Genomic DNA, 13,485 nt, shown 5'->3' with positions numbered 1-13,485 from the left:
TAGTCTATATGTCCTTTTTTGGCATTCGTGACCTTTTTACACGACATTTTTATCAAAAGCTTTTCTCGTCTAATTTGTTAAGAGAGAAGTGCTCAGCCATTGGAAACATTTCCGTTTTTATAATGTATTTCTAACATAGGATCTGTGTTGTGTTCAGTATTAGATTAAATAAAATACAGCAAAATTTAAGAAGCTAAGACCAAAACAGGTGCGCAATGAACCATAGTCACGACACAGACTGTTGTTGTTTATGATGACGTTTAATGTTACTTTGCAATGGTTGTTCTGATTAAGTATAAGATTAACGTGTACCAGTTGAATGATTGCGAATGTCAAAATAATGATAATTTGCTCATAAAGTCTTTACAAATTATAATTTGTACTAGATAAAACAACATAGATACATAGATACATACATGCATACATACATACACACAAATCTTAAATTATTTTTATTTACCAGGGAAACGGTTTCAGAAATATACAGGCAATAACAGTATACCGCTTTTTAATAGTCATAAATCGATTCAACTGAAACAACTCCTAATAACGAAACAAACCTAAGAGAAAACATCAACTATAATTGATGGTCGAACGATACTAGAGGGACTTTCAAAAACTTAGTATACTCTATGGTATGTTGAAAGTTCAGAATTGGGAAGCTGAAATCAGTTTTATCTTAAAGTTTTGTTTTCAACCGACCATCATTATCAATTTCTAGATGAAAGTCAAGATATGAGACAGACTAAACTGTATCTGTTATATCTCCTATCGATAGTTCGATGGGATAGAGGTGTTCAACATAGTCATCAAATTGAAAATTTTTAAGTGAGAAAACATCATCTATAGATCGGAAAGTAAAGTTAATGGATATCGCTTACTTCTCTTCTTTCTTCTTAAGAAGTTCATATATGAAGTCAGCCTCATAATGATAAAGGAACAAGTCGACAAGAAGAGTGCCACAGTTGGTTCTAATTTGAATATCGATAGTTTGTTGAAAAAAAACATGTCCTCTAAACGTAACAAATATGTTGTCGATCAAGAAATTAATCATCAAAGATAATGTCAGTTTCAGAGTATTTTTTGTATGAATCAGAGTGATTTTCTACAAAGTAGGATTTATCCTTTTCTTAGACAAGATACATGCATCTCCGTTGGTCATTGTTTTTATTTACAAAAAGTAATACCAACTCTTTGAATTTACCTTTTAGTTTGGAATGGGGAATACTTGTGTGTAGTGTAGAAAAAGTCAAATGTATAAATATTATTGCAATATGAGACAGTCTTAGATTGAATGAACTCTTAAAGATCTTTGGAATTTTCAGTATCATAAGAGGAAACGAAATGCATAGAAACGAACCATGAGATAACAACTGCCATATCACTGACTTGGTCCTTGACATTTTCAAAAAACGTTTACTTTACCGAGTTTTACAGATAGATATTAAGAGTATGGTGGGGATTTTCTCAGGAACGTTAACTTAATACTTCATGTATTAATTTACAATTGAACAGATTGCAGAGCTATATCATAAGTATATAGCAATAAAAAGAGATGTCGGTAAAGTTGAATGAGACGGCATTCTGGCTTAAAAACAAAGTTAAAGTCTCCATGCAGAGATCAACTTACAGGTGTGCAGTTTGTTAATCTTTAAATGTGTACCAATTCACACACAGTTGTGAATAAATTCCGCTCAGAGACTATAAAAAATCTTAAATCACTACCAAATTATCCCATTAATAAACGCATTAAAATATTACAAAAGAAATCTGCTTTTAATGTTCCTGCTTTGAACATGCACATACACATGAATAGCTTATTAAACTACGTTAAAATTTGTTATGAGTTATTTTGTTTTCGTTTTATCTGAAACTTATTTTTATCGCTTAGAATAACTGTATCTAAGATTTTATTTATTAACTTTCGGTTTTTTCCCCTTTAAAATATAATGTTTTTGAGTATTATAATCTTAAATCGAAAGTTTATTACTGTTTTACTATATAAAAGCGTTAAAATGTGTTTAATACTTCCTTAATGACTTACCATTGTGTGAATACTATGAGTTGTCTGCATTAATCCAAATTTATGACGATTATCCATTAAACGTAAAATACTTGTTACCTTGTAAACAAGAACACCATTTTAATTATCTTTCAGCACAGTTAATATAAATCCATACCTTATTTTACTATATTTTTGAAACAGCTACATTACCATACTGATTAACTGCCAATAACATATCTTTTTTCTGTATATGATAGGTATAGATTACAGATCATTACCTCTAAACTATAATTTTGGTAAAGAACTCAATATATTTTTGGTGACATAAAATTTGGAAAATAATAATGTTTAAATATTATAGTCATAATATTTGAATTTATAAATGTTACGCGACAGCTCAATTTACGAAACATTATTTTCCTTTCTGAAAATTTGCTATAAAATTCGCATTATAATATCAATTTATATTATCCAAATGATTATTAGAATATAACTTTAAGGGACAATGTCTTTTATAAATCAATATTTAATAATCAAATATCCTTAAAAAAAAATTCTACATTTTTTTATATATTTTTTTCAATTGAAAACTTCCACCACGCAATCTATACTCTATCGGTCATGTATTTTTTTGAGTAAGTACAAAACGAACAAGCAGTTATTATTTAAAAATATTAAAAGATTAGCCTATAAGTAAATAACGGATCTTCAACATACGATATCTTCTTTTTATGATAGAGTTTTGGGAACGGCTCTGTTTCAATGTGATGCATCATATTTGTCAAAAGAACTGAAAAAAAGATGAAACTAAAATATTGTTTAAAACTTGAATCTGAAATCAATAAATGACATGTACAATTTAGAAAAAACTGTATGACGGAAATATGGTCGTCCACGTCACAATTTGTTAATCCGCATTACCTGGTGAATTGCTTTGACAGCATTCTAAATTATATCCATTTGTCGAGACTCGCTACATATACATCCCGTTATTTATATGCTATGATAGTTTGTGTAATCTTGTCTTTCATGTTTGTTCGTATGCTTTGCATATATTGCCTTTTTGTGTGTTACGTATTTGTTTGCTTTTAAGCGATTAAAAACATAACACAATGTTGACTGCTGTATCCCTATTTTAACATTTTTACCTATAATGCCTGGTAATTTTATTTACACATTGTTGTCAATATAATGAAATTTAGTGAGACTGCCTTACTAGTATGTTATATGCATATACATATTCAAGGATCTACAATCTGTCGATACCTGTAACTTGGCATTGCACATGGTCATGTTTTTCTCTGGCTGTTTATGACGTTTTTACAATAAATCCATTGGATGTTGGATGTGTACGGATTGAAAGTTTAGTCTTAGTTGCATGTTTTTTTTTTATTAGTTGTTAGTGGCTTTGAACTAGCTGTCAGATAACTGCGAGTACTCTCATATCTGTTCATTGTGTCTTTTTGTGTCGGGATGTGTAAGTACCGGGTTACGTCCACTTGTAGTTTTGTCCATCTGATGAGTTAAGCCTTTTTCAACTGATATTTATAGTTCGTTCTTATATTGTACGGTTATACCACTGTCCCAGGTTAGTGAGAGGGTTGGGATCCCGCTAACATGTTTAACCCCGCCACGTTATTTATGTATGTGCCTGTCCCAAGTCAGGAACCTGTAATTCAGTGGTTGTCGTTTGTTTATGTGTTACATATTTGTTTTTCGTTCATTTTCATTACTTAAATAAGGCCGTTAGTTTTTCTCGTTTGAATTGTTTTACATTGTCTTATCGGGGCCTTTTATAGCTGACTATACGGTATGGGCTTTGCTCATTGTTGAAGGCCGCACGGTCACCTATAGTTGTAAATGTCTGTGTCCTTTTGGTCTTTTGTGGATAGTTGTCTCATTGGCAATCATACCACATCTTCTTTTTTATATTAGATACAAGTGAGAGGTTTAGCTAGCTATAATACCAGATTAAATCCACCATTTTCTTCATAAGAAAATGCCTGTACCAAGTCTGGAAGATTTGTTATATATTCGTTTGGTGTGTTTGGGCTTTTGATTTTGCTATTTGGTTACGGACTTTCCGTTTTAAATTATCCTGTAGTTTGGTATTATGTGATTTGGATCATACCCAGCTTGTAACGATTCTTATATTTATTAGGCCGATACTACAGATGATTGGCTTTTGGTTTCCGAGAGTATCACATTTGCTAACCGTATGCATATGCATGACATTTTTTATATACATATAACAAAGGACGATGTCGTGCTATTTTCACCGATGCAATTCCTATATAGGTATTGATATAAGCTTTTGTCAAAAAACTTTATTAACTAAAAGATTGGATTCTTGTCCAGCTGTAAGCCATGTCAATATGTTCTTCTCATATATGTTGGGATACTAAACCTCTTAACTCTTAATCTATCAATTAATTTAATTGAGGTCTGGAGCTGGCATGTCAGTAACTACTAGTAGTCCTTTGTTAATAGTAGTCAGCACTTCTATGTTGACTTGAATTATCATTGATATGTTCATAATTATAAATTAACTGTTAACAAAATTTTGAAATACTAAGGCTTTTCTACCTCAGGAATAGATCACCTTAGCTGTATTTGGCAAAACTTTTAGGAATATTTGGTCCCCAATGCTCTTCAATTTCGTACTTTTTTTGGGGGCCTTGTTTACATTCTTTGATTCGAGCGTCACTGACGAGTCTTTTGCCAGACGAAACACTGGTCTGCCATTAATATAAAATTTTAATCCTGGTATCTATGATGAGTTTATTTATATATCAGTGTCATTTTGCTTTAATGTTTTCTTCTGTTACCTATTCTGACGTCGGACTGGGACTTCTATTAAACTTGTTTTACAGTGAATATTGCTGTTTGTTTGTTTAATTTACTTATACTTATAGATAATCTACTTATGGTTAGCGGTATAGGGGTTGTGATACAAAAACAATATGTTTACAATCGCTGCATTTGTGCATCGATCCAGTCAGGAGCGTCTGCTCTAGTCTTGTATGGTTGTTTTACACATATTGCTTAGGGGCCATATAATGCCCGCCTCCGTGTGTAGGATGTTCTCGCTGTGTTAAAGACTCATTTTACTGTTTTCTGTTCTTTGTCAGGTTGTTGACAAATTTCACATTTCACATTTCTATTGTCAATTTTACTATCTTGTGAAATTACCAATAGTGGCTACTTGAAATTAATCAATAAATACAACTTCTGTTTGTTTGACATTTGGAACGAACACTGGGACCATATTAATTAAACTGTTTAATTTCATGTTTCCCTTTCTAACATGCTTTTAGTTTAAACAGTATTTATTAACAAACGACAAAAACAGTCAACTCTTATTTACTTTTCTAGACAGTCACTGGAACCAACACACACGTTCGACCACAATCAATTACAACGGACAATCCACTCGATTTTACATCATATTTAAAAAAAAAAGTATAAATATATAATATATATACATATACTAGATTAACTTTCAAAACGTTTTGTTTTATTTATGTATTCAGAAACTTTATGAAATATTTGCATATTGTCCTCGTCAGCTTTTAGACCATCCCCATATAAGATAATCTTAAGATTAAAACAAGAGATCGTCCCGATAGTATCCCTTCGAATTTCATTATATTTTGGACATTTGAAGAAATAATGAGAAGTAGTTTCTACTCGACCACAGGAACACAGTGCGTTCTCGATTAGATTTTTTTTAAATAGATGGTCCCTTAGAACACTACTCTGGAGCCTTATTCTTGCTAAGCATATCTGTTCTCTTCTACAGCCGAAGTGAAAATACAATGGTATTTTATTAATATTTTGAGAGAGATAAGTCTTTAAACCCGATTTTGATTGATTTAGACGGATGTCGTCAGGAATATTGTTCCAAAGGTTTACTACGGCTGGTAGAAATGACTTTTGATAATAGCTTGTTCTGCATAATACAGTTTGTAAATTTGAAGACCCCCTGGTCCTGTGGTCGTGTAGATCTAGTCTCTGATTTGGGACTAACACAGAAAGATAATCAGGACAATCTCCGTGAAACATTTGATGAAATTTTAATAACTTATGTTTGTCACGCCGAGACTGGAGAGTTTCCCAACCGGTTTCATCGTACAGCAACTGTCTCGATGTTATCTTAGTACCACCTGTAACGATTCTTGCTGCTTCTAGTTGTAAGTTTTCCAGAGATGTTTTCAAATAATTAGGTATATTATCCCAGACAATGTCCCCATATTCTAAGACTGGGCGAATGAAAGATAAATAAATAGTTTCTAAATGTTTCCTTTTAAGTTTAAACTTTAACTTCCGGAATAATGCTAATCTAGGAATAGCCTTATCAATAATCATTTTTACATGATTATTCCAGCTTCCATCTTCATTTATAATAACCCCTAAATGCTTATGCGACTCAACTTCTTTTATGATATTAGTATCCATATACACTGGCGGGTGGTGGGGTTTTTGATGCCTTTTTGAAATGGTCATTATTTCTGTTTTGTTTGGATTGAAATTGACAAGCCATTGCTTAGACCAATTATGTATTTTCTCAATATCTTTATTTAACTTTTCTGCCGCTTCATATTCGTTATCAACCACTATATAAATTGAGGTGTCATCAGCAAAAAGTTTTATATCACATTCGATGTCATTAACTATGTCATTTATATAAATGAGAAATAAAATAGGACCCAAGATAGACCCTGGGGGTACCCCAGCTGAGACATGTTCGTTATTGGACGTTTCTCCACCAATGACAACCTGTTGCCTTCTTGAGTTTAAATAGCTTTCAAACCAAAGTAACAAGTTACCATTAATTCCTATTTTTCTAAGCTTATATAGTAAGCCTTTATGCCAAACTCGGTCGAAAGCTCGACTAATGTCGCAGAAGATTACCCTGACCTCTTTCCCTTCATCTAATGCTTTACCAAAATCGTTAATAATACATAGTAGTTGGTTTACTGTCGAATCACCAGGGATGAAACCAGACTGGAATTTTGTTAATAAAGAATTTGCAATTATAAAGTTAAAAAGGTATTTAAAAATGTATCTCTCCATTGTCTTACCAATGTTAGACAGCAAAGATATAGGTCTATAATTAAGTAAAAATTCTGGGCCACCTTTGTTCTTATAAACAGGTATAACATTTGCTAGTTTCCACACATCTGGAAACCTCCCTGTTAAGGGGGATAGATTAAAAAGTTTTGTAAATGGATACTTCAAGACAGTTGCTGCCGCCCTCAGTAGTCTTGGACTGATTAAATCAGGCCCAGTAGCTTTTGAAATATCAAGATTCAAAAGCACATCTTCAACATCCTGCTCACTTATAACCAGTTCCTCTAGTTTATTAATTTCATCATTTTCTAATATTGGTAATACATTATATGAATCATCAACAGAAGACTGAGCGCAGAAATAATCATTAAAATATGTAGCTTTGTCGTAATCACTTTCTATATATTGGTTCTTGAAAATTAAAGTGGGATATGCTGATTTTTTGTTTGGTAGTCCGATCAAATTTTTAATGGTTTTCCACCATTGTTTAGTGCTTATTGTGTGAATACTATCAACTTTATTTATTTGCTTTTCTAAGAATTTATTTTTACTTGATCGAACATAGTTTATGCATTTATTTCTTATGCGTCGAAAATTTGACCAATCAATTTCATCGTTTGTTAATTTTGCTTTTTTATTTAATCTCTTACGCTTCCGAATCATTTTTCTTATATTTGAATTCATTCAAGGTGGATCATTTTTCCTGACCTGAACCATTTTATTCGGGATTGATTTTGCTGCCGCTTCGAGAATTTTTTCCGTAACATTTACTGCCGCGGTATTAATGTTGTGATTATCAATTAGAGAATCCCAGTTAATTTTAAGGAGTTCGTTTTTAAACAATTCATAATCGCCTAAGTGGTATTGCCAAATGTGTCTTTTAAAGGATTTTGTTAATTGTTTTTCGATATTTATTACTGCACTTATAGGGCAATGATAACGTACAGAATTTTCGAGGATGTTTTCACCAACTTCTGAGTAAAGTATTACCTCCGGATCATTTACCATAATAAGATCAAGTAGCGACACTGACTTTTCGCAAAAATATGTAGCATCAGTAATTATTTGATATAAGCTATTTTGGTTGCAAATTTCTCTAAGATTTTGTTTGCTATGATTAAGTTGGTCATCATTAAAATCACCGCAAATTATAATTTTATCTGCATTCGAATTAATGGCAATATCTATTGAATAGTTTATTTTTTCCCAGGTTTGGTTATCTGAATCTGGCGGTCTATAAAAATTCCCAAATAATATATTTGTTCCTTTAACATGTATTTTGACCCAAACACATTCCAATCCGTTTATTTTAAATTCAGGTTTTTCTTCACTAAAAATATTTTCTTTCACATAAATAGCCACACCCCCTCCTGCTTTATGATTTCTATCATTTCTGTATGGTTTTTTAAAAGATTCCAATTTGATATTGCTGTCATCAGTGTGTTTATTAAACCAGGTTTCGGTAAATAACAAAATATCTCTGTCGCTAAGCTCAGCTTCAATTAAGTCTCGTTTCGCTAGGAAACTTTGTGTATTTAAACATGTAAAGGTTAGGAACTGACTACCAGTGAGCAAAGAGTCGGAATGTGTTGAACAGCTACTTGAACTACTTGTAGAATTAAAGATTGGACCGGGATTTTTTTCTATATCACCAGCTCTATACATGAGATAAAACAACCATAAACACGTGGCAATAATTAAGATGATCAGTAAAATCACCAACGACGACAATACACTCAAGTTCATTTTCTGAAAATCGTCAAGTTTATGTTTTTGTTTTGAGTAATAGCTCAATTTAATATTCAGTAAAGCATAAAATAACTTTGTTATTTCAATGTTACATATTATTCGACATAGAACATATAAATGTACACCAAAAGATTTGTACTTTGATATGATCAGTAATAACACAAGTTGATCTATAGTTAGGCGTAGATGCTTAGGCAATCGAGTAGACCGCGAGTAATTTGACCCAACGCGTGCCCTATATGTAATTAGGTCAACGTTTGGCATAACGGTATTATTATAGTAGATACTTTGTGTAATATAGGACACGCGTGGGGGCTTAGTGTGCTCATAATATAAAAATGGTTATAATCGGATCGTGTGTTGGAGGTAACAGTGACTGTCAACAGCTGATAAAAAAAGTAGGACGTGGATGACTGATAAAAAAAAGTAAGTAGGAAAAAGTAAAATATATACAAAATGAAAAGGGGGTGGAACATGTAACAGGAAAAACAGGATTTTACCACAACAGTGCCAAACATAGTTGTATTGTTTAAGGGGGTGACCAACACCAACATTTCGCCATTTTGACCCAGATATTGACCAACACATTTTAGTGTATATCTTAATAAACTTATGAAAAAAGTTAATGAATCTTTCCCCAAATGTTCAACACAATAGTTGACATACATATATATACTTACTAAGTTGTTTTTTGATAAAATAAAGAAATTATTAACATCCAAACATTGACTCTGGGCGGGTACATATGCTGCCCTATTGTACGAACGATTTTCCAGAAAACAAGTGAATATCACTTCTTTCACCATTTATCTAAAACAAAGGCGTCTTAGAATTTCCAATTTGTACTCCATTCATGAGATATCTTCATTGAAACACGGGTGGTGGTTGTTCAAATTTGAAACCATTTTGAACTGGAACTACTTTCTGAAAAATGTATGGAGCGCACTTCTGCTCAAATACAGAATGTCGGTAAGAATGGAAACTAAATTTTTTTTTCTGCTCAATTTTTGTTTCTGTTTATAAAATAAAGTAATGAGTATATAAATAGGGTAAAATATGTATTTATTGGTGTGCAGTTGTCTTAAATGTTTAATTTATTTGTTCCTGTCACACTAACATCTTTATAATGTCAACCAACGATAATAAGGCATATATGTGTTAAATTAAGCTCCAGAAAAGATCAGCAAATGAGTGTCTACAACAGCGTGGTTTGCTGTTGAATAGTGAAATGAATGTTTATCCTATAAATAAAAATACACATATATGACGTTTGTTTGATGTTCAACTGACGCAGAAGCAAACGCCAATGTGTAGGATGATCACTGACGGTAATTTGTAATGAAGTTTTTCTGATTTGACGAATAGTAAAACGATAGACAATACATATAGCGTTCAATATCGACCATTAAAAAAGGGTTCGCGGGTCAACTTTCGTCCTCCGGTAACAGAAGATTGCAAATTAGGCGATCATCGGATAACGGATAATTTTTTTCGGCAATGTGTTGCTGGGATACCATTACTAACACACCGATTGTTCTTTCAGGCCTATATTGCCTACCGTTTAATTTTAAATTACAAACCAGCTGTGTTCAATGAAATTGTACCGAATTTATTCTTACACAGACGATTTTCAACTTTATTTTGTAATCTCAAAATCAAAAATGTTTTGTATTGCTTAAAATGCAAATAAAAACAAATGAGCCTGAACTGTACACATAGTTATGCATTATAGTATTGGAACAGCGATTTCATTGCTGGCATTGTACAATTGCCGTGAAGCGTTTAATAATGAGCAAATCACATTGTCCACAAGACATATAGAACGCATGATTGTCAGTCGGATCCAGTGTTCGAAGCTATTTTAGCTTAATTTGTGAGAGCTGCATTTTTACTGTTAATTTATTGAACCTGCTACACAAGGATTTACAGGAAACGGATCTTTTTTAGTTACTTTGTATGGTGTTTAACGTAAAATTGGACCTATATTTCAACAATATCAAGACAAGAATAAGGTGTAATACATTGAACTTGTATATTTTTTAATAGTGGCAGTGCTGTTGAGAGTTTTTCGCAATTAGCACACATTACCCGGCCACAATTTATTACACTCGCAAGCCAGCTTTGACAATAACGTAAATATTATGATATCTCCGGAAACGGCTACGTGTGTCTGGTATGATATATAGTAAAGGCCACACCTGGAAGATCAAAACAAAATAAGCATCAATACAAAAAAAGAAAACAGGAAAGGACAACAATGATATACCCATCAATAATAGGCAAACGACAAACCAAGCCCTCTTCACGACAAATCTTTGCCAGATCGACCTGTTCCTATCAAATTATGGAAATTGATATAGTTTGGTTACATAGCGTGTTGTTCAATGATATTTAGACAAAATTATGAAAACGTCATGCAATTAGGGTAGTGGAAAATTCACATACAACAATTTTCACTTTCGCTCACAGATGAAGTTCGTCATAATTATAATGCTGCAGGCACATATTAAGTGGCAAATGCTTACCTACTCGTACACTCATAACCAACATCTTCATTAAATATAGTGCATAATTACTCAGTTATATATTAGGTATCGTCCGTAAAGCAAATGATTTTTGTTGTCTTGTCCTTGGTGTGTGGGCGGATTTTTTTTTTCACTGTTGTCATTCGTCGTTATTCCGTTTAATAAAGAGATGTGGACGTGCAAAAAAATAAAACCTGCTTAATACCGTCATAATTTTTCGGACAGCTGCGTTAAGAACAAATGTATTTGCTTATTGTTGTCACCTTGTATAATGATAGTGGTCAACTGTGGACGTTGTGTTTATAAATTTCAGTTTCAGATGCTTTATAATGTTTGTGCTATTTGCTCTCTATTCTTTTGAGATGGGCGGATGCTGCAATATAAAAATCCTGGAGGTCCCCCTCTTAATTATTGTCTTGTATGTTTCATACTCTCATAAACAGCCAGACAATTATTGCAACAACATTTATCCATTATAAATAATCTACATGGACATTAAAAGTCTACCAGATATTGCAAAATCGTATGCAGAAATTAATAATAGACATGACCAAGACATAGCACTCTCTCAATATGTTAAAAATTAAAATAAACACGAGTCTCCTGGTATTCTGTAATGGTTCACCTAAGCATTTGGCAACCCCTTATCATGTAAGGGACATAACATTTTATGCAATTTACATTTATTTCTTTCGAGATGTTCTGGAGATGGAAGTTCAAAATGTCTTCACCAATCAGACAGGTAGCTTAATTCTCGGATAGAAACTAGGTATCGCACGTATGTAATACTGGCAATTTCAAACACAAGGTAATAGAGAGTTGTTTCAATAAATATGTGTACAAAATCTCTTTTCCACAACATTTCTATGCTTGTCTTCCACCAATTCTATGTTTGTAAAACAATTAGTTTAAGGGGGTTCAATTTATCTTCTTGTATTTGAGAACAACATTTGTATGTTTTTTTTCCTTTCAACATTTTGAAATGGGGTCATGATAGAACTATTAATTTTCCGCAAATTTGGGTATGGATTGGCCATTTGGTTGCTAAAAAGATATTTGTTTGATTGGAAACATTGCTTATTTGCACATCAGCCATTTTCGCAATCTAGGATAGTAGACTGGATGATCACTCATAGACTTTTTGGTAAAAACAATTTTTGTTCCACTTACTGGTTCTGAAGAAGAATTTTTTTCTCACATTTCTTAATTTCAACAAATGAGAGGCCTTGGTGGAAATCTCAAATGGGGGGAAAGGTTACCCTACATTATTTTTTGAATAACACCTAGATGAGTATTCAAGCAAAGTTTTGTGTAGCTCTGCACAAGTCATTTTTGAGAACAAGATGAAAATGTGAAAAAGTTAACAAAATTAAGACAACAGCGAACAAAAAGTGATGAAAAAACCTGAGCAGTTTGCACTGGTAAAAATTTATATGAAAACTGGACCATGAAATTGAGGTTTAGGTGAAACAACACATGTCCATGTAGCATGTTCTTATCAGGATGCATCAACTTAACAAATATTTTTGACCTACCAGTAGTCTGTGAACATGACAAGTGCATGCAAAGTTTGTGTGAATAATGCCCGTGTGACATACACCCATCAGGATGCATCAACACTCCAATCCACTTCTTGTTTACATGGATTTATACTCAAAGAGAAGCAGCAAAACATATTCTTTTTTCTTATTAAATTTGAAGGAAACTTTTTGCACCTTCAGCAAATATATACTTGATAGGTCCCGACATTTTAGGCATGACAAATTTTTCATGTCTACAGTGGGTGAAAATAACTTAGTTAGCACAATGTTTACCAAAACCAGATTTTAAAATATATATTTATATACAGATAGGGTGTCCGGTGGTTAATGATGATTTAAAAAATCACTGTCTCCGATGGATCCTAGTACCAGAGACTTTAATATAAACTGTAACCCAAGATTCCTGGTGTGTGCAAATCATAAAATTTTTGAAGTATGATATAGGAACATCATTTTAAATGATGTCATTGTAGCGTTATGCCTTAACCGGCATGCTTTGTGTGCAGGTCAAGGTCCTCCCAAGGGGTCATAAAAAATTTACCATATATATACAGATATATGCATGTTTGAACAGATATATACATGTTTGGGT

The 13,485-nt window shown here is 32.7% G+C and overlaps 1 protein-coding gene across 1 annotated transcript in view; it reads right to left on the bottom strand.

Annotated features, from left to right (window-relative positions):
* LOC143064358 (uncharacterized) overlaps nucleotides 1–2,112 on the bottom strand; it is a 47,990-nt gene extending 45,878 nt beyond the window's left edge. The window contains exon 1 of the mRNA XM_076237124.1: nucleotides 2,045–2,112. Within this exon, the coding sequence (XP_076093239.1) occupies nucleotides 2,045–2,101 (57 nt within the window). The 5' untranslated portion in view covers nucleotides 2,102–2,112. The remainder of the gene's footprint in view (nucleotides 1–2,044) is intronic.
* Nucleotides 2,113–13,485: the final 11,373 nt, after the last annotated feature.

The sequence above is a fragment of the Mytilus galloprovincialis genome, chromosome 2, assembly GCF_965363235.1.
Source record: "Mytilus galloprovincialis chromosome 2, xbMytGall1.hap1.1, whole genome shotgun sequence".
Taxonomy (NCBI): Eukaryota; Metazoa; Mollusca; class Bivalvia; order Mytilida; family Mytilidae; genus Mytilus; species Mytilus galloprovincialis.
The sequence above is the reverse complement of the archived record's forward strand: the minus strand, read 5'-3'. Positions and strand labels throughout refer to the sequence as shown.